Consider the following 22,356-nt stretch of genomic DNA (forward strand, 5'->3'; position numbering starts at 1 on the left):
AAAACTTTTACAACCTTGTGATCTTTCTTTTTTATTATACTACTTATTTCATTAAAAGGGATGGGAATTCCATTTTTTACAGGGAACCCGTCATCTGATTCATGCTGCCTGAACCATGGGAAGTATGAATCAAACATAGGCTGCATTATTGCAGTAGTGTAAATTTTACTCTTAAACTCTCTGGCGTTTCAGAGAAAACACACTTTGAAAAGCCAGCCAGTGACTTTGGTCCCAGCCTTGAAGTATTCATCCAAGACACATAGCTCCCTCTCTCCCGGGTGCAGCATTTCAGAGTAAAATATACCGTATTTTCGCATTATAAGATGCATTTCTTTTCTCTAAATTTGGGGGGAAAAAGGAGGGTGCGTTGTATAATCCGAATGTAGCTTATCAGGGGAGCGACTGCGGTGGAGGTAAGGGCGCTGCTGCAGGAAGCTAGTGGCGGCAGGAATGGGGCAATGCTGCGGGCCCCGGGCTGGAAGGAGGGGGTGTTCGGTGGTGCGAGGCTGGGCGAGCTCCGAACTTTCAGAAAATGTGGGGAGTCCCTGCCCTTCCCACCCTTTTTACTATGGTGGACTTCAGAAAAACAACGCATGCGCAGAATGAGATCTCCGCTCCCATGGCCATTTTCCCAAAGTCCACTGCAGTGAAAATGATGGGAAGTGTGTGGACTCCCGACATTTTCTGAAAGTCCAAAGCCCACGCAGCTTCACACCGCCAAATACCCCCTCCTTCCAGCCTGGGGCCCGCAGCATCGCCCCCCACTCCTGCCACCGCAAGCTTCCTGCAGCAGCGCCCCTACCTCATGGGACCACCACTCCACCGCAGCCACCTCTTCCTCAGTAAGCTACCGTAATAGCGGACTATAAGACGCACCACCATTTTATTTTAAAAAAATTTCCTATTTTCCTCTCCAAAATTTGGGGTGCGTCTTATAGAGAGTGGAATAAATGAGGTTTCTCAGCTCAGAACCGCCTGTGACTGGCCAGAGCATAGTGTAGCATAGCTTTATTATAATTAGTGTTAGAGTAAAAATAGGTAAATACATAAATAGCAATGCTTGCCTCTGTTTAGTTAAATGAGTCCAGTTTATTCTCCTGACATTTTTTTAATAAATATTTGTAAATCCCCATAAAATAACATTTCTGAATCATCTTAGTATTCTGCATTGGGCAATTCTGCTGCTGTTCTTCCTGGAAATGTATGAATAAATCAACAACAGGGTCTTACCATATCTCTTTGTCAATGGTGCATGCCTCTTCACACTCAGTTTATGTCCCACTTGATGAATAACTAAGGGTGAGATCACCCTATGGCCATACGATTTGCTGAATCTTGCGGCCATTGGCATCACAGTGGGCAGGATTTTGCAGCCCACCACTCTTAGAATTTAAATGATTTAATTAAAGCAATGACAGATAGCAATGGTAATACTCAGGTATTAATATGGAATAATGGTCTGACGGCACTCACTTCTGCATCAGGAGGTGAGCGGCGCTGATGACGTCTGCACGTTCCTGCCACGTCGCGATTGCTTGATCAGCGCACATCCGATTCTAGTGAAAATTATAGTTGCATGACACCCGCCAATTGTGCACCATCCTGGCAGGTATATGCAGATGCTACATCACCTCCCAGTGCAGATGGGTTGTAATTTACCGGTATACTACGGTAGGTAATTATGCTTTTTTTCCCCCATAGACATGACCCATGTACAGTGTGAATTTTTTTCCCGGAGAAAACAGCCATGTTTTTCTAATTTTTGTTCATGCACCTCTTTACAACCTGAGCATTCTGTGAGGCCAATACTGGTAGATCATAATTTCTAGGGTTCTCTTGTTGGATTTTGTACGAATGCAAAAAAACAAAAAGTTCCATTGGGTGCTTATTTGTAATAGTAAGTTCAGAGGGCCTATGGCTAAATTTTACGGAGTAGAGAAAAAGATTTGCAGGACCCTGGTCCAGTGGCTACATCAGTAACCTGTAGCTGAAGGACCAGAGCGCTGCAATCCTCCTGCTACCTGTGGTGTTCCTGATGCCTTTTATGATTACTCCTGCGATACTATGCAGGACCTACTAATCTGAAGATGAGGCCAGGAATGCTGTGAGTAGGAGGTTTGCAGTGCTCTGGACCGGTGGCAAGACTACTGACGTGACCACTGAACCAGGGTTTTGGAATTTTTTTTTTATCAACTCTGGAACATAGCCAATATTGAATATAGTGTAAAATGATAGAGATCACCCAAGAGGTCATGACTGCACAGTGAAATGCTCAAGTTGGTCATTCTGTATGACCATTACTTTTTTTTTAAGTCAGACGAAGCCAAATCATGCAGGTATTATTCACAAACCCATCAATGAAAATTATTCTTTGGCATGTATTCTAAAAAACAAATAAAAAAAAAAAAAATACATGAATACATCACGGGTGTATAATGATATGTGAAATATGCATGCCTGCTGGAAAATAAGCTCTTTTGCCGCTTATGATGCTTTTTTCACTCATGCTATTTATCTAACTATGAAACATACATTTATGAGAATATCACATCTTGCAAACTGGTGTTTAGCTCTGTGGTTACAGATGCTGCACGATTATATATATATATATATATATATATATATATATAAAAAAAAAAAAAGAACCAATTTGAGAATTATATTATTCAACTAAAACTATTCTTGCAGCTGTCATGCAAAGTTTAGCGCGGAAAAATGAATGGCCCCTGGATAAGATGCATCTTACAGTCGATGTAATGAAGAAATACAAGGAAGAATTTTCTCAGCCGGCCAGGGAAGGTGCATACATATACGGGCTGCACCTGGAAGGTAGGCGCACATACACTAGTTTTACGTACTGTATCACTCAACACTTCAGACGTCTGCAGGCATATAGGAAAACTTTTAAAATACCAGTACAAGTTTTGCCTCTTTATAATGCTGGGATCACTTACCAAAGAATATGCAACTAAAAGCAGGAATTGCATAGCCATGAACACATGCTATTGAAGGCTAGATGGACCTGATTCTTCCAAGACCGGCATTGTTCACACCGGTCTTGATAAGGTGGCATACCAGAGTCAGACTCTCCCGATTCATGAACTAACCGATTCAGGAAGAGGCATCAGGAGTGTCAGACGAGTGGCGTGAGCCTCCATGTGCTTCTCGCCACAAATCCTACTTCATCCCGGGACTGAGCCTTATTTGCTATGTAGTGAACCCTACCCCGCCCCAGATTCACCTATTTCCGCAGAGCTGAGAGTAACTGAAGTAGAGACGCCAGAAGTCGCAAAATTTAAGTGAAGCTCCGATATGCACCTAAGCTTTGAAAAGTAGCAAATTTTTTTTGCCAGAATCGAGCCTTTAATGTTTACCTACATTTCAGACAATAATGGAGAGCGCAATATGATTCCACATTAGACACCAAATGCACTAACACCATAGAATGAACCTGGTGATATGGATTCTAAATTAATATAATCATATATAGGGGGTGTCTGGCCTCAGTTCAGTCGGACCTCAATTCATTTTTATCCTATGTGGGCTGATTATTTAAATTAACTTTCCTGATTTTTATGGTGCATAACATTGGGATCATAGAGTCCTATGTCAAGTTTCACTCTTGAGAATATGCACTTAAGGCCACGGCCCCACTATCAGTATTTGGTCAGTATTTTTTCTCAGGAGTGGGAGCCAAAACCAGGTGAGGAACAATCAGAGAAAGGGTATAATAGAAACAAGTCACCAATTCTGCATTTATCACCCACTCCTGGTTTTGGCTCCCACTCCTGAGAAAAAATACTGACCGAATACTGATAGTGGTGCCGTGGCCTAAAAGTAGCACTTCTGCAGTTTTTTTTTTTTTTTTTATTGTAGCACTGGAGTGGTGTCACAAATCTAAGTTTCCTAGTCTTATACTTTCCCAGCTGCCATCTTTATCTGTTATCAGCACCGCTCCGGTTGGTCTTCTGCAGGTTGTGATCTGCTGGATCGCTCCAGTGTTTGTTGGGTGAGCAGTAAGTCACTACTCAATATAAGTCTATGAGAGCCAGAACGAAGCAAGAGCAATTTTTCCATAAGACATACACTGAGAGCTTGTGACCGTTCCCTCTGACTTCCGGTCAGTGAGAAGCTGTGGTCACAAGATGGTGGATCGGGTCCTGAGTGGCACCGGGAAAAGCTAAAACGGTGGCGAATAAGTAGAAGACTAGGGTCAGGGAACTTAGATTGGAAGTACCACTCCAGCGTTGAAATAATTAAAAATAAAAAAAAAAAGAACACCAGAGTGGTGCTTTAAAAGGGTTTTTAAATAAGAGCGCTTCTGCAGCACCCGCTACACACCGAACGGAGATGTACTTTGCGGCTCACAACCTTCCACAACCGGAGCTTGCAATCAGTGAGCGTCCCAAACCCTCACTAATCTCATATTGACAAGTTCTTCTAGTATGGGATAGTGCTTCGATATGGTGTGACCGGACAACTCCAAAGATATTCTAGATAGAAAATAAGCTGCGTTTTATCACGGTTACAGGCCGCAGGTCTCTCGATTTATTCTTGACAGCCTCATATATGCCTCTAAGGCTGTCAAGTCAGTCCATATTAGATAGGTATCTGAATCTTATATTGGACCAAGTTGACATACTGTCCACTGACCAAATAGACAAAAATCTCGCTAAATTAGAATATCATCAAAAAGTTAATTTATTTCAGTTCTTCAATACAAAAAGTGAAACTCATATTATATAGTCATTACAAACAGTGATCTATTTCAAGTGTTTATTTCTGTTAATGTTGATGATTATGGCTTACAGCCAATGAAAACACAAAAGTCATTATCTCAGTAAATTAGAATACTTTATAACAACAGCTTGAAAAATGTTTTTAAACTCCAAAATGTTCTCCTACTGAAATGTATGTTCAGTAAATGCACTCAATACTTGGTCGGGCTCCTTTTGCATCAATTACTGCATCAATGCGGCGTGGCATGGAGGCGATCAGCCTGTGGCACTGCTGAGGTGTTATGGAAGGCCAGGTTGCTTTGATAGCAGCCTTCAGCTCGTCTGCATTGTTGGGTCTGGTGTCTCGCATCTTCCTCTTGACAATACCCCAAAGATTCTCTATGGGGTTAAGGTCAGGCGAGTTTGCTGGCCAATCAAGCACAGTGATACTGTTGTGTGTAAACCAGGTATTGGTACTTTTGGCAGTGTGGACAGGTGCCAAGTCCTGGAGAATGACAATTCCATCTCCAAAAAGCTTGTCGGCAGAGGGAAGCATGAAGTGCTCTAAAATGTCCTGGTAGACGGCTGCGCTGACTTGATAAAACACAGTGGACCTACACCAGCAGATGACATGGCTCCCCAAACCTTCTCTGATTGTGGAAACTTCACACTAGACCTCAAGCAGCTTGGATTATGTGCCTCTGCACTCTTCCTCCAGACTCTGGGACCTTGATTTCCAAATGAAAATTGGATCTTTGGGACCTTGTGGAGTGTGTCAATAACTGCCTTCTGGACATGTGTCAAGTCAGCAGTCTTCCCCATGATTGTGGAGCCTACTGAAACAGACTAAGGGATCTTTTTAAATGTTTAGGAAGCCTTTGCAGGTGTTTTTTAATTATTTTAATTTATTGAGATAATGACTTTTGTGCTTTCATTGTCTGGAAGCCATAATCAACATTAACAGAAATAAACACTTGAAATATATCACTCTGTTGTGGAAACTTGACACTAGACCTCAAGCAGCTTGGATTGTGGCCTCTCCACTCTTCCTCCAGACTCTGGGACCTCGATTTCCAAATGAAATGCAAAATTTACTTTGCATTTATTTAGTGTCAATGACTGCCTTCTGGACATCTGTCAAGTCAAGCAGTCTTCCCCATGATTGTGGAGCCTACTGAAACAGACTAAGGGACCTTTTAAGGCTAAGTGCCTATGATGCAGAAATGCTGCATATTTTTTCCGCTTCTCCCTGGCAGGAAAACCGCATGCGGATTTTGCATGCGTTTTTCCTGCCAGGTAGAAGCGTTTGTCAAGCGTTCTTCACATGCATTTCTGCATGCGGGTTATCAAGCGCTTTTCCAAGCGATTTTAGCATCACTTTGAAAAGTGCTTGACAACTTGGTCACACTATATAAATTCATGCAACCGGCATGGATTTATAGTGTGACCAAGTAATAGTTAAAAAAAATAAAATAATAAAAATGGTAAAAAATAAAGATTATACTTACCTTCCGATGGCCCCCAGTGGTTTCTCCGCTCCGTCTGGTCTGTTTTATGGGTCGCGGTGGTGTGAAGGACCTGCCATGACGTCATTGAGTCATGTGACAGGTCACGCGACCGCTGACAGCGGCGAAACCACTGGGGGCCATCGGAAGGTAAGTATAATCTTTATTTTTAATTATTTTTTTCAACAGGTTCTATGGTACCTGGGTCTGTAGGAGTCTCCCCTCTTCTCCAGACCCGGGTACCATCCGCACATAGAAACGCATATTATCCGTGTGTGTAAATGTGCTGACCGCAGCATGTGCACAGCACATGCGGATTATCATTGGGGACCATGGGGCACGTATTACCAAGTGTTTTTTTAAGCGTTTTCGCTGCGGAAATTCCGTGGCAAAAACGCTTGAAAAACGCATAGTGGGCAAACAGCTTTAAACGCTTAGGAAGCCTTTGCAGGTGTTTGTTAATTATTCTAATTTACTGAGATAATGACTTTTGTGTTTTCATTGGCTGTAAGCCATAATCATCAACATTAACAGAAATAAACACTTGAAATAGATCACTCTGTGTGTAATGACTCTATATGAGTTTTGCTTTTTGTATTGAAGAACTGAAATAAATTAACGTTTTAATGATATTCTAATTTAGTGAGATGCACCTGTATCTAAGAAACTGCAGAGCAGCAATGGCTTTCATGGGAAACTGTGCATTATTTATTGCATTAACTTTTATTTTGTTACATCTATTGTGTTTTATGCAGGGGCGCAGTGGGACATTCAAGGAGGACATATTGTTGAAGCGCGTTTAAAGGCTCCCAATGCCATGATGCCTGTTATATTTGTAAAAGCCATCCCCAACGACAAGCAAGACACAAGGAACATGTACGAGTGTCCCGTTTACAAGACAAAAATAAGAGGCTCAACCTACGTTTGGGCATTTCACTTGAAGACCAAGGAGAGACCTTCAAAATGGATCCTTGCTGGTGTGGCTTTATTGTTAAGTGTGTAATATAATAAAGAGTGGCAGAGGGAGAACATTGCAATTTCTGCTTGAATTACAAAAGATAAAAAAAATAAAAATACTGCATATGTTTGAGATGATCATGGTGTGCGCCTTTTGACCGCAGCATGGGCGATGCTAAATTTTGAATGGAGAAAGTTCAGCGGCGAGCTATACAATTGTCAGTCTCCACATATAATACGCTCTCTATGCAGCTGTTTATAAAAAAAAAAAAAACACTATAAAAATTTAATCATAGACATAAACAACCACGGCTACGATTCAGTCGCTGCAGGAACGGTGATTATATCTAAACAACTTGAATATTATATGCCTTTTATATATCATCCTGCATCAGAATCGTAGCCAGCTGTCTCCATTTTAATTATGTATTCTGAAAATAGATTAGGAACAAAACCCCTTACAGAACAGCGTGCATGTAGCTTCTACCCCGAGCGCTCCCGGGAGGGAGGACTTCTCGCTCAACACTCTTTTTATTCCATTGTAGTAAAACAATAAAAGTCCCATTTTTGCATTTGTGTGGACTGATGTGCACAATGTGGTACACAGGAACGGCTACACACAACCATATAGAAAAAGGAGTTTATTTAAAACATGAACTTGGTAGAAAACTAAAAATCATAATACAGTGTTATAACTCAAAAAATATAAACCGGGAAAAAAAAAAGTTAGTATGAATTTAGCTAAAATACTAATTTGTGTTACACGGCCTATTTCAAGTATAATAATAACACTTTAAATGTTTCCATTTGGGGGAAAAAAAAAAAATAATACAGATTTAATACAAAAAAAAAAAAAAATATCATGTTTGCACTTCTGATATCTGAAAATATTAGTTTCTCAGTCTTCTGTGTGGAGTTTATTCCTCGTGAATGTATATGAATATGGGGGGGGGGAATTGCATCTCTATACTATTTTTAGAAAGTTATTGAACTTTTAAACTTAATAATAAAAGTTACATTTTTAGGGGTCTATTTTCTCTTTGGTTCTTATGTACATGAATATGCTCAGTTTCACACATCCGACATTCACAGTCCAAGTTCTGACGACTACAGGTATCCTGTCCCAAATTTAACCGCATTATATATTACATAAGCATAGGGGACTGTTCAGGTCAGTTGGTCCGGACATATTGGTCCGTTCTCGGAACGGCCTAAATTGGCAACTGCGCATTACCATTTTCTTTGATGTCCCGAACACATTGCTGACCGTAAGCGTCAGCACGGTTTACAAGGGGAGCATGAACTCCAGGTGTCTATTACTACATACATTCCCAGAAGGAATAAGAGGAGGTTTAATATTCATATTGTGGTGCTCCAACTCTTCCATCAGAGCGAAATGAGAGTATTTACTAAGAGACATCAGGAGAGCAGACATTAAAATACAGGTTTTTTTGATTCATGGCCATTGTGAAACATGCATTTATGTGATGCATGTATACCAACTTAAACCAAGCTCAAATTTAGTTTTTTCTTTTTATTAAAATATAGGGTGCATTTCCTAAAAAGCAGGGCACAAGTAAAAGCAAGGAAGAACACATATTTACACTCAGCAGTTAGCTGATAATCGTCATCTTCCTACAGATACATGTTTAAATCAAACATTCAATTAAAAGAGTTGTCTGGTCTTGTGATAAAAGTCTGCAGTCCCTTTGTGACTCCTTACAGCAGGCACAAAACGCAGTCAGGATTCTCCGGTGCCGCGAGCAGGCAGTCACGTGACTGCAAGTAATCATACATGCAGTCAAGTGCCGACTAGACATGAGCAAGATCGAGCATGTCTAGTAGGAATGTGGCCAAAAGTATGCAAATCATATTTTTGCAGTCACGTGACTGCCCAGTCTCAGCAGCAACACCGGAGAATTCTGACAGCGTGCAGTGAGTGCACTGTAAGGATTCAGAAGTCTGCAGACTTTTAATCACAAGACTGGAAAACCCCTTAAACTCTAACATGACACATTTTAGATTCCTTATTACTAAAGTGCACCACAACATAGCAGTTTGTTACTACAAAAACAGTGTTTAGTCTGTGGACCAATTCCTTTAACCTGTTAACCACCAGGTGACCCGTCCAGTGGAGCGACATCTTGTTCCAGGCCTTATTGTTTACAGGAAATGTAAGACTTACATATATGAAATAGTAATACAGTGATTTGTCATCTAGAGTAGGACCTTTTTTTAGGGCAAAAAATATATTGGTTGCTTATATATGAAAGCAAACCTTCATTTAGTCTATGTACAGTTATAAAACACTTTTTACAATACACAATGGGCCTTATTTATCAAATGAGCACAGAGAAACTAAGCAATTAATTCAGAAATATAAGCTGTGGTCAGGTAGATTGTTGGTATGGGCAAAAAGGCCAGTTTTTCGGTTATACAGTTTTGGTACTGGATTTCTTTTTTCACTTTACACTAGCTTGAACAGTAAAAAAAAAAAAAACTCAACTTTTTAAAAACTTTTGTGCTACACGACCATCTAACTTTTCAGTCTCATATAAAAACGACAAAAAAAAATAGAAAAAGAAAAAAAAAATGGAATGTTGTGTGCACAGCCCTAATAATTCACATTCATAACTCTACTATAAAACAGTTTTGCTTGCAAGCAGTAAGTAGGCAGTATTTCTTTCAGGCCAACAATCAGCCTTTTTTTTGTCTTGTTGTCTTAAGCAGCGATGCATTATAAGATACTCTTCAGTCTTCCATCTCCAATTCACGCTTCAAGCTGCAAAGAGCAAACAGAATATTTGTTAATTTGTGTTTAAAAACAGCACTGGCACAACTGTTGGGAACATTTTAGTTGCAGAAAGAAACTGTACCTGCTCAGATAGGCATGTACATTATCATATCCGTGGTACTTGGCCAGGTAAACCAAAACACCCGTGGCACACCGGCCTTTACGCTGTCTACAGAAACTGCAGTTACAGATCCCTCTGCATGGTGGGCATGTCCATTCCTGAAAAGAGAATGTAAAAAGTATAAAAAAGTTAAAAGTAAATTCACAAAGCAGGAAAAAAAAAAGTGTACATTAAAAAAAAAAACTGACTTACTGGATCTAAAAGTGCAGTCTTCACTTCCTCCCCGTATCGATTCCTTAGGCAGGGGCCACAGAACTGGCCTCTCACGCCCATACAATCAGGATTTCTGCAGTTGGTTTTTGTGTCTATTGTCTTCTGACGACACTGATGACAGGTTGAACCCTAAGTAAAAACAAAGTTACATAAAAATTAAAGGGGTATTCTCAAGTGGCCTCCTGAGCAGCTCAGTTCTATGCAGTTTCCTCACTTCCTGGTTTCTGGCAGGGTGAGCTCTCCTCCTTGTAGTATTAGTAGAACTATAAGGCTCAGCACAAGTTCTGCTGTAACACAATCAGAGATCAGTGGTTTGTTCTGAGTCTACACTGTTATCACTGTATTTACATATAGACAGAACAGAAAATTTGAACAAGCACGAGGCTCTGGCCAGTAAAAGCCGTGATTAGTAAAACCACTCTGGGAAAATAAGTCATTGCTGTGGGCTGTTGATTTTGCAAGATTTATAACAGCAGCTTGTCAGAAGCTGTGAAAGAAAGGTTGAGCAGCTAACTGTGGTGTATTAAAAAAAAAATCAAAAAAAAAAAAAATCAATGGACTGGAGAGCTGACTGGATTGTTAAGAGTTAAACCTTCTACTGTAATGTAGCTGCACACTATGCCATGCTCTGGAGAGGCACTAGTGATCAAGCTCCATGGAAAACAGTTGTACACTATGTAAGATAAAAGCTGTAATTGCAGGAGAATGACAGCAGATGGAAAAAGCAAGTCAATTGCAAACTTGCTTATTTTCATGCTGTGTAACTAAAGCAATTTAATAACTTGAGAATACCCCTTTAAGTAAATATACTAATAGGACATTACATAAACTGCACAGAGTTCATGAACAAGGATGAATAAAATCTGTCTTTGATAAAAAATAATTTCATTTTATGTAATATATATATATATATATATATATATATATATATATATATATATATATATATATATATATATATATGTATGTATGTATGTATATATATATATATATATATATATATATATATATATATATATATATATATATATATATATATAAAAACACCAAACATGTAAATAGTCATTATGACTTAGAATTTGAGTCTTTGTGCTTAATAGACAATCAATCATAAATTCAGTAAGATAAGAAGTGTTGGCTTCCATGTCCAAATTATATAATCACAAAACAATCATTATCATTGGGGCACCTTTGCAAATGATACTCACTGTAACTCTGTTGTAGACTTTTTCTCGTCCATTGACGCAGATGCCATCCAGTTCGTCTTGTGTTATGTCTTCAACTGGTCGGACCACATGGGGAATGGTCAAGGAACTCTGACGACGGAATCTGGGTACATAATTGTCTTCCTATAAAGGAATGTAACATTACGATGGATCATTATCAAAAGAGAATAATCAAAATGTTGTTCTGGACCAAATAAATAATAACAAATAGCAATAGGTGAGGGTTACAATTCAGGAAGTTTAGAAACAAAATGTCAAAATCGTCAGCCGACAAGGAGATGAAAGTTAGACAAGAAGCAGCAGTTACCCACATAATGGACTTGCATGATAAATTAAAAGTGACTACGTATGATCGTACCATTACAGAAGTAGATAGTTGCATTACAACTGCATTTTATGCTGTCAATAAGCATTTGTCATCAACAATCTCAAGAGTTGGGTGAACTTACATCAGACTCCTCGTACATCTTTCTTTTTCGAATCAAATAGTAGCGGTCATCTTCCTCCTCGTCATCATCAGGGGTGGGGCTGGGAGGACCGTCAATAAGAGATCTGGATCTGGTAAGAGGCCGAGAGCTTCTTTCTGGATTCCTTCTCATCTGTACAGGAGTGCGCGGTGTTCTAGGAGTACGTTTTATTTTCTGAAATAAAAGATTTACATAACTAAAAACACATTAAATGAACTTCAAAAATAAAGTCTGTTTATTTTATACTCGGCACATTGCTTTTAAGACTTATTACGGTTCTAACAATTGAGGAAAAATAAAAATCATCTATTTTCCACTTACCAAGGAGGGAGAGAATGGACAAGGGCTTGATGGGAAATCCGGCATGCTTTTAAGTTCTGCCATCAACTTTGCAAGCTGAAAAATATGATGTCATTGCCTTTATAAATAATCCAATATATAGATTTCGTTTTTGTTTTTTTAGTGGAGCCAAAAAAAAAACAATTCAATAACTTTGAAAGGTTTTTTTTTTTTTTTTTTTTTACACTTCGCCTCTCCATTGTAGAGATATAAGCAGTCAAATATTTGGCACAAATTAAGTTTAGGCCTAAGTGGGTGCTTTTGACTATTTTTTACTGGAAATGTGTACTTCTGCCTCCATAATGACACTGGCGTAAGAAGGCAGCAACATACAAGTGCAGAAGGTCTCTCAAGAAGGAAAAAAAAAAGGTGGTGGGTGGTAAGAAAATTAAAAAATTGCCATGCTAAACATTTTACTTTTGGCAGACCTATTGCTAACATATCTATCCAGGTGAAACGGCAGATCAGGACAGATAAGGTTATTTATCATACATGGAAGAATATCCAAACACTTCACATACCATTTCTTTGTTTTGTTTGATGTTCATGGCACGTTTCTTTAAAAAATTGGCGCCTTCCTCATTGTCAGACTCATCGGACTCTTCCTTTTGTTTTTTCTTCACTTCCACCTGTTCTTCCTTCTTTGGTGGACTTATTCTTGGACTCCTCTTTGGTGGAAACTTCAGCACTACCTTCAGCGGTATATTCTTTTTGGCTTGACCTCTGGTGGACCTTCTAAGCATTTTAGGTCTCTCTTCTTCAGAATCAGATTCAATTTTCTTTATGAAAAAAAAAAAATACAAAAAACTCAAAACAAACAATAATACACACTTAAATATCTCCTGAAAAAAAAACCAAAACAAACCAAACACATTGCTGATGAACATCTGCCAGTAATTTGTGTCATTTGGGCAAGGCCTAAACATCAGCTATGGTCATCCAAGTTTGTCATGTTTCATAGCGAGATATGAAACTTTAGTGCATCTTCTGCAAACATTCCCAGCCACCAAAACTTTTTTTTTTTTTTTTTTTATAGTCAAGTATAAAATATCCACCATTGGTGTTACACAAACTGTGAGACTTTTCTATTAAAGCAACAACGGAGCAATTCATGTTTTCGTACTTAGTTGCAGTAAAATGGTAGAATTTCTAGTACTCAATTTTATTGTTTCTCTATGGTAATAGTAATATATTGTTTTACCCCAAGTTCTGAATGTGCCATACAGACCAAGTCTAAAAGTTTTAAGGGGTTATACACCTCTGGAAACATTTTTTCTTCCTTTACTTAAATGCATGTATTTTGAGCTAAAAATAATTTATAACATTTGGTTTCACAAAAACTTTTGCACTGTTTTGGCTTTTACAGGCTCAATGGCTCCGATTGATCAAAACCGGCGTTATTCCCACCAATCTTTATGAGGTGGTGTGTGCTGGAGTCAGATGCTCCCGATTCATGGAAAGGCATAGGCGCGTCAGAAAAGTGGTTTGCGCCTCGCCACTAATCCTACTCCAGTCTCTACTGAAGTAAGATCTGTGGCGTCGTAAACGCTGAGACTAGTCATGAATTGGACCAGCGGCGGTCAGCATACCCCATCACAGCTGCGACCAGTTTGTCAAAAATGGCGCAAGAGTGTCAAAATTTGCTAAAAAGTTGCATCAAATTTTTGCAGCTTTTATGAAATCGGCCCTTTGTGTCCCTGCAAAGTCAACTGTGATGTGATCCATGGTCATTGATCAGAAGAAAAGAGATCAAAACAGAAAAGAAAAACTGATACGAGTCACACACTTTTCCGTTAATGAGATCAGTCTGACAGGTTCTCGGTAAATTCACTCTGTAGACCAAGTTCACTGAAAAATTCTCAGTATACTCTTTCGGTAGCCAGTAATTGAAAAACAACGCAACACAAACTATAAAAGTCAAACTGTGCAAAATGTTTAATGAAACAATTATAAAAAGTTTTTTTACAAAAGTAGATTCATATAAGGGGCAAAAAGGGCCCTTAAAGGAAGGGGGGAGGGGATTTCTCAAAGTTTTCAACAGTTCTTTGAATTTTTGCCCTTTTAAGCAAAACTTTTTGAAAATTGGACGGAGATTAGCAGGATGGGGGAAAGGCACAGTGCGGACGACAACTTCATCATAATTTACACCACAAAATTGTTGTAAACAATATAAATACACTTCAGTGGCTAAATGGAGTACGGTGGCACGCAACAGCTGAAAAATACTGCATCAATTTTGGCCCTTAAAAAAAAATAAAAAATTAAATAACTACTCACCATGTCACTTTCTGTAAACCCACAAAAAGATTCTGAATCCGAATCCTGAGAGAATATTTTGGCCAGTTTTTCGCTTGTGCCTTTTCTAAACATGTTTTTCTGACAGAGTAAAGGGGAAAAAAATGTATATGTATACTTTAAACTGAGTAATTTTCCATAAAATGCTCAGAGTGAAAATCACATTTACAAATGCACTATGAAAGAATAGCTTTTGTTACTAAGAAAATGACCGAGGTTTAATAACCATTTCAGAGCTGTTATGGCAATCATCAAGCATCTTAGGTCAGGTGACATTTCAAAGGGGAGAATAAGTAGATAATCTACTCCCAACAATTACTACCTAGACCCGCCAGCAAAAAGTAAAATGAAATTACAGGAGATGGTGTATATTCAGAAGCGCTCTACAGAAATGTTAGCAGAAGCATGCAGGTTCTAATCAAGCACAACACATTACTTGCATTTCCAGCATGGAGAGCACAGTTCCCGAGCATGCGTCTACCACACTTACTGTGTTTGCAAAATTATCGGAGCCAAAACTGTCACAACTGTCATCGGAAGATGATGAGGTCTCCATGGAGATTAATTTCACATTACGAAATTTCTGGAAATTCTTCGATTTTGAAAGTTCAGTGTTCTGCAAAGGAAAAAGTAGGGGCATATTTCACACCACAGATTATAAAACCAAGCAAAAAATGCAAAGCATGTCCAACACTCTATGGTCAACGCTAAAGCAGATCCTTACATTTGTAATGCAAATTATCACTCATTCAGAAGAAAAATAAAAAACTGCCTCCCCAGTGCTGCTTATTTGGGGGGCAGCGACCCTTTACGTCAATGTCCGAGCTTTACAACATGATTAGAGGGGTAGTCCAGGCGTCTAAGATTTATTTGATCATCAATATCAAATTGGTGGGATTCCTGGGTGTCGGACTCCATAAATCAGCTGACGTTGGCGCTGTATGTGTAGTGGCCACAGCTGAGAACTGGAGATCAGCTCCTATTCTCTCAAAAAAAAATCTGATTTATACATTTGCTTTAGAATCTGTAGCAGAAATCTAAGCGACAATCTTAATCTCCTAGCAGATGGGTCTGTACAAGGATTGATCCTATTCATTGACGCTTTCCACTAACCACCAAGGCTTTCCGCACATAATTTGTTTGGAATGCACATTGGGAAAAACAAAAACAAACCCCATATTATATATATATATATATATATATATATATATATATATATATATATATATATATATATATATATATATATATATATATATATATATATATATACACACACATGCATTTAACAATGGGAAGCCTTTCGTAGTCATATTGAGGTAAAAGCACAAAAAAGAAGAGAGTGTGAACATACTGTAACTTACTACATGAGCTTTTGGTCTCTACAAGACGAAACATACCCTTAGGCCACGTTTGCATGTCCAGTATTTTACATCAGTATTTGTAAGACAAAACCAGGAGTGGAACAATCAGAGGAAAAGTATAATAGAAACACGTCACCACTTCTGTATTTATCACCCACTCCTGGTTTTGGCTTACAAATACTGAACGTGACCTTAGGCTGGCCACACTGATGGCTGTTGTCCGAACAATGTGTCAGCCGACAGCCATCTCAGCAGACTTTCCCATACACAGGATCGCTCGTTCAGCAAAGCGCTGTGTTCTCTATAAGAAAGCTCTCGACTGACATGACGGCAAGTGCATTATCTCAGGGAAAGCAACGCAATGGGCAGTCTGAAATCAGACATGCCTAATCAACATCTCTCCCAACCAACCATCAGTTGGTCGGCGCCCCTACACACATTAGACCGTCGGCTGAACCCGTCAATATTGGTGGATTCAGCTGACATCAGTGCAACACGTATGGTGGCCTTTAGGCCTACATTTATGAGGGGAAACAAAGACTGGGCATGATGAATTTGCCTGATCCTTTGATCTCACTGGAGAGAAGGTGCGCGGCTTATTTCCCCATTGCTAACACTTGTGCATCTATAGGGGTAAAAGAGTATTTGGCCGACAGTTATCTGTGTATGGCCACCAATCAGAAGTCCATTTTTTTTTTACATGTACATATTGTCAGCGTTTTTTCACAGATCAAAAATGTACTCTTTCTATGAGGCCATTCATTAATAGGTTCTTTTTTTTACAGCCCTATTGTACACAGACTAAAATGTTACCTTTTATTATATATATCTCTCAATAAAACAAAAAACGGAGATGCTTGTTTTTTCTTAATCTACGGTAATTTGTGGCTCAAACGTGCCCATTTACGTGAACTAGTCTGTAAAAACAAAATTTAAAAAGCACTCAGATGTCCTCTGTGCATCATCCAAGTGCTGCTTGTTATTTGGTGGGAGATACTTTGTTTTATTATTTTTTTGTGGATATATGAAAAATGGACGCCACACCGAATAAAAAAAAAAAAAAAAAGGATGCACGGACCATAAATGGATGAAAGTTGGATCCAGGAAACTGATTATTTTTTTCCCAGTATTAAAAATGAACAGTGGGTTTTTAGTTCCAGGTTTTGTTTTATTTTGACATTCGATATTACATTTTATTTATTTTTTTACACTTGGGATGTCCTTTTAAGCTTCACATTCTTAAAATAAACACTAATACAATACAGGGAGAGTACAGTGGCTGGCGCGCTCTCGATAACCGTAATCTCACATACCGGAAGCAGGTGTTAACACAACTGACTGCTGCAATAACAGTACTCAGGTGCAGAATACCCACACATCTGCACTTCCCCCAATCTAGTTTTCTTTTCATACAAATCATCTAAACACAATTTGTGATCTTCTTACTACGTTTTGTAATCAAGTTGAGTCTCATTGTCAGCAGCCGCCTAGAAATTTGAGAGCAAATACTGTTTTCTGCACAAAATTTTAGCAGCAATTTACATCAGATGCCAACATGATATATATTTTATGCTTCTAACTGATGTTGGTTTATATGGAGAAGGGCGACTATTCCCTCCCTTTCCTTATATATATAAAAAAAAAATGATGTGTATAAAGATAAGGTGGAGCGCATGGTATAAAAAATGTGCCTTTGGGCGGTAGCGGGCATGATGAAACTTACACAAGTACATACGACGGGATTAGCTGGCGTGATGCCGGTACGATATGATGCATGAAAGTATCAGACAACTTATGTATAAAGCTCATCTAACAAAGGCAGTGATGAAACACTCCCTGGTCTAAAAACATGGACCTGTACAACTCCAAACTTGTATCCAAGTAGAAGTGTAGTCATAGAGAGAAGGTAACTGAAGCCCAGTGAGGATCAAAAATGCAGAAAAAACACAGGAACACCTGCTTTTTTGACGCAGCCGTTGTCCTGCCAGAGAAAAGTCAGCAGATTTGCATTTTAGTTGCAGAAAAAAAAAAAAACACAACTTGTGTGAACATAGCCTTATTATGGCTGAAATCTGCAGCAAAAATGCTGAAAGAATTAACATGCTTCAGATTTAAATCAGCAAGAAAAAAAATAAGCAACGTGTGCATGAGACTTCAGGGATCTCAGGGAAAAAAAAAAGACATCTGCAAGGTGTGCACAGGTCCTATGGTTCTGCATACGACATCTCTCTGGAAGCCATTTTTTCAGGCAAAAGATGGTACAGGAATTTTCTCTGGGGTATATTTTGCCTTCCCTTTTTTTTTTTGTGCTTTGACGTTTTTGAATGTTGGTTGTTCTTTTTTTAATTATTTTTTAGAGCCCATTAACGAAAGCCAATCACCTGGCGATAGATTACATGAGTGATGCCGGGTACAGAGCGATGGCCGGTACGCCCCCATATTCAGTACGGTACAAGATTACACCAGGCCACGTGCCGAATTATCAGTGGTGGAACAGCACAGGAGCTCAATGGGTAAGGGGCCCATTTCCACCTCCAAAGCAGGCCAGTCGTTGCACTTTTAGGAGCTCTTGGGCTGCAGAGGGCCCCTATAGTGTTCCTGCACAGGGGCCCTTTTCTGTGTGTCCACCAGTGCAGACCATAACAATGATTTCTAATACTCATGTAGAGGCCATAGTTAGAACCCTTATAGGGTCTCTACACCAGGCTGCTGGAAGTTGGGGGTCTCCCCACAGTAACACGTGACTGCCCCTCAGGTGAGCTGCACAGCGCTGCAGCATTTCGCGCGCTTTTAGTGAGATCACGTGACGCACCCCTTCGCCGCCGGGAGACAGCAGCAGCACGTGTCCCTGCAACTGCAATGCGTTCACACCGCGCGGCTCCGAGCAGCGCACGTCCGTCACCGCCAACCTGCACGTCCGATCTCCGTTTGCATAGTAATAAAGAGCGCCAGCAACGCTAATGAGCACGCGCACACACACACAGATAAATACTGTAACTGCAAAGCGATCAACTACAACCGCAGTGAGGGCATGCGGTCTGCAGCATCATTCACACCTGTCCTGCTCCAGAGGTGGATGACGCACACACTACAATTGCTCACCTGTAGCTTAAAGCGATCCATGATGCCGGTGATGAGCGGAGCTGATGCGCACGCAGCTGAGACTCGCACTGTACTCTGATTTCCCGCGAAATTTTCCCCGCGAAAAAGTTCATGAGGGGGCGTGTCAGAGAGGGGGCGGGGTTTGGCTCAAAACAAGACGGATTCTAGGAGGGGAGGGGTTGTGCGGCGCTGTACTGGAGTGGGGGCGTGGCTGTATGTTGAGTTCGGGAGGGGGCGTGGCTTCACGCTCATGTGGCACGGGGCGCCCTGCTCTCCGCTGCAGGGTCACAGAGGAGTCAGTCAGCGCTGGCGCCAAATGTACAGTACAGTATAGAGGACGGAGGAGGTGACTCCATGATTGCTGGCGGCTCTGTGCCCGGGCAGACACGTGTGTGTCACACAACAGCTAACAAGAGCGCCATGGATAAAATCATTACATTTGTGAAGCAGCAGTTATCATATTTATCAATGTTTTGCATGAAGTTTAGTAAATTAAAGACCAGCGTCATGTCAGCAGCTCAGGTGACATGGCTGTACCTCATGAGCGCTGCAATCAGTCGCCGCTGATGGGCTGCAGCACTGACACCTTTCCCTGCACATCATAGTTTCGTCTGAGGGAAGTGTGAGCTCATTAGAGGCTGATGACTGTCTGCAGCGCTCACATGGCCCGGCGCCAACATGACTGGAACAGCAGCGGTGCAGGAGGGGCGTGAGAGGGCTTTTTCATTTTGAAAAGCGGCAATATCGGTTTAAGGCTATGTGCACATGATGCAGAAATGCTCCGGAATTTTCCTGAATGTTTCTGCATCTCCCCTGAAAGAAAAAACGCATGCGGATTGTACATGTGGATTGTACATGCGGATTGTACATGTGGATTGTACATGCGGATTGTACATGCGTTTTTCCTGCCAGGGACAAGCGGATGTGAAGCGTTCTTCACATGCATTTCATGATTTTAGCATCACTTTGAAAGTGCTTGACAACTTGGTCACACTATATAAATCTATATAAATCTATGCAACCGGCATGGATTTATATACTGTGACCTTAAAGAATGGTAAAAAATAAATCTATACTTACCTTCTGATGGCCCCCGGTGTCCTTGTCTCGGCTTGCCTTCTCCTGACATCAAGCACCCATGTACAGTAGTAGTTCTGCTGCCTGTACACTACAGATGACACTGGGCTAGAGTCAGAGATAACTCCGATCTCGGCCATTTTATAACCCCTTAGCCAAAAATGACTGCTTTAACAGCTAGCAATGTACCCCTGGTCTGGTAGGGCTGAAAAGGAGGTCTGTCAGGCTGGGGTCAGCCATTATTACATTTCTATGGAATAGAGCATGATTAAGAATTGGTATTCGCACAACCTAAGAAACTTGGGGGGGCTGGCCTTCTATACCTGCATTAATATCATAGAGCCTCCATCCTCATACACCTGTGTGATTGGCATTATCATGCCAAGGTAAAACAATGGGTTATACTTGAATTGGAAGATGTCTCGTTGCTCTCAGGGCATCTCATCTGGATAAAGTCTATATGCAAATTGAAGATTGACTCTTAGGGATCATTCGGACATCCAATTTTCACTTACGAGTGCTATCTTTTTTTTTTTTTTTTTTACTGATAGCACTCATACCTGTGATAGTCTATGGGGCCATTCACATTTTCATGATTTTTTGCGGACCAATTGGTCCTTGGAAAACTGCGGAGATGTCTGATTTTGATCCAAGGGTATGCAAGTCAATCGGTCCGTGAAAATTTTGGACCACACTCGGATGACATCAGACTTAAATCCTTTTGGGAAGATGATCTTCTCTGTATACCACCACTTATCTGGCTAAAATATAGATAATACACCTCAAATAGCCCTGTGATCTATGTTTCCAGAATCTATTGGTTTGCAAAAAAAAAACCCACTTCCAGTTGAATTACTCCAGCAGGTTCTATAATACCTCTATGCTGGCACTTCACTCATATACATATCTTGGCCAAATGTATTTATTTTACTCACTTATATAGCGCCATTAATTCCATAGCACTTTACATACATTATTGTCACTGTCCCCATTGGGGCTCACAATCTAGATTCCCTAGCAGTATGTCTTTGGAGTGCGGGAGAAAGTTAGAGAACACAGAGGAAACCCACACAAACACAGGGAGAACATACAAACTCCTTGCAGATGTTGTCCTTGGTGGGATTTGAACCCAGGACCCCAGTGCTGCAAAGCAACAGTGCTAACCACTGAGCCACCGTGCTGCCTGTGCTGTGAATAGCAACAAGAGATGTGATGCCCCATCTACATCATATGGAGGAATTTTCAGCTGGGCATTCTGGAGACCATGAAAAATATCTGAAACTCTGTAAGTCATGGGGGCCCTCTAACAGAATCCTGGGCTGCCTGGCACTTTTTTTCTTGAACACAGGTTTATCCCTTAGGCCGCATTTTCAGCAGGTCTGAAATAGCACTTGAGGCAATAGGTTGATGGGTTTTCTGTCGCCCTTCCCCTTTTTTTCCTATTTTTCTCACTATGTATCTAACTAATGATTTATACAGAAGAAAAATATAAATGCAACACTTTTGTTTTTGCATTCAAAGATCTGAGACCTTTTCTATGTCCACAAAAGGCTTTTTTCTCTCAAATATTGTTCACAAATTTGTCTAAGGCTGTGTGCCCATGATGCGTTTTTTAAGTGTTTCTGCAGCGGCAAAAACGCTGCAGAAACGCTTAAAAAACGCATGGTAGAAGGCCTGCCATGTCCCCCAATGATAACCCGCATGTGCTGTGCACATGCTGCGGAAATTTCCGCTGCGGATTATCATTGCGGAAAAAAACGCAGCACTACCAATTATTTTGCGGAAGTGCTGCGTTTTCGCCGCCATTGAATTGCATTAGAACACGCCAATTCCGCAAGACTGCATCTGTACTTGCGTAATTGGCGCGTTCTAATGTGCGGACGGTACCCGGGTGTGGAGGACAGGAGACTCTCCTCCGGACCCGGGTACCATTAAAAGCTGTAAAAAAAAGAATAAAATAAAAAATAAAGATTATATTCACCTTCCGACGGCCCCCGGACTCCTTCCCTGTGCTTGCCGATAGATCGCGCAGGACTGAAGGACCTGCGGTGACGTCACAGTCATGTGACGGCATGTCCTTCAGTACAGCGTACCGCGATCTGCCGGCAGCCAGCACAGGAGCGCAGCAAGACTGCAGGGGCCATCGGAAGGTAAGTATAGGTTTATTTTTTGATATTC

The 22,356-nt window shown here is 40.5% G+C and overlaps 2 protein-coding genes across 2 annotated transcripts in view; one reads left to right on the plus strand and one right to left on the minus strand.

The window, feature by feature from the left end:
• LOC141161707 (dynein axonemal heavy chain 11-like) overlaps nucleotides 1–8,009 on the plus strand; it is a 1,128,345-nt gene extending 1,120,336 nt beyond the window's left edge. The window contains exons 70-71 of the mRNA XM_073646926.1: nucleotides 2,689–2,829; nucleotides 6,979–8,009. Of these exons, the coding sequence (XP_073503027.1) occupies nucleotides 2,689–2,829; nucleotides 6,979–7,226 (389 nt within the window). The 3' untranslated portion in view covers nucleotides 7,227–8,009. The remainder of the gene's footprint in view (nucleotides 1–2,688; nucleotides 2,830–6,978) is intronic.
• Nucleotides 8,010–8,699: 690 nt separating this feature from the next.
• On the minus strand, nucleotides 8,700–19,238 carry CDCA7 (cell division cycle associated 7). Its single transcript, XM_073646927.1, has 10 exons — nucleotides 19,102–19,238; nucleotides 15,126–15,251; nucleotides 14,618–14,716; nucleotides 12,862–13,119; nucleotides 12,323–12,397; nucleotides 11,984–12,175; nucleotides 11,517–11,657; nucleotides 10,288–10,437; nucleotides 10,057–10,193; nucleotides 8,700–9,962 (listed from the first exon to the last, which is right to left on the minus strand). Exons 1-10 carry the CDS (start codon nucleotides 19,120–19,122, stop codon nucleotides 9,932–9,934), a joined length of 1,230 nt encoding a protein of 409 aa, XP_073503028.1. The 5' UTR covers nucleotides 19,123–19,238; the 3' UTR covers nucleotides 8,700–9,931.
• Nucleotides 19,239–22,356: the final 3,118 nt, after the last annotated feature.

Source organism: Phyllobates terribilis, unplaced genomic scaffold (assembly GCF_046119375.1).
Source record: "Phyllobates terribilis strain yellow unplaced genomic scaffold, ASM4611937v1 Scaffold_9__5_contigs__length_417890890, whole genome shotgun sequence".
Classification (NCBI taxonomy): Eukaryota; Metazoa; Chordata; class Amphibia; order Anura; family Dendrobatidae; genus Phyllobates; species Phyllobates terribilis.

Bases quoted from the DNA above. Each gene is read 5' to 3' on its own strand.
- CDCA7 (XM_073646927.1), bottom strand. From the start codon at position 19,122: ATGGATCGCTTTAAGCTACAG. The intron at 14,717-15,125 runs GTAAGTGTGGTA...TTACTCTGTCAG, and splicing joins CCGATAATTTTGCAAACACA to AAAAACATGTTTAGAAAAGG. The intron at 13,120-14,617 runs GTGAGTAGTTAT...TTTTTCATAAAG, and splicing joins GGTTTACAGAAAGTGACATG to AAAATTGAATCTGATTCTGA.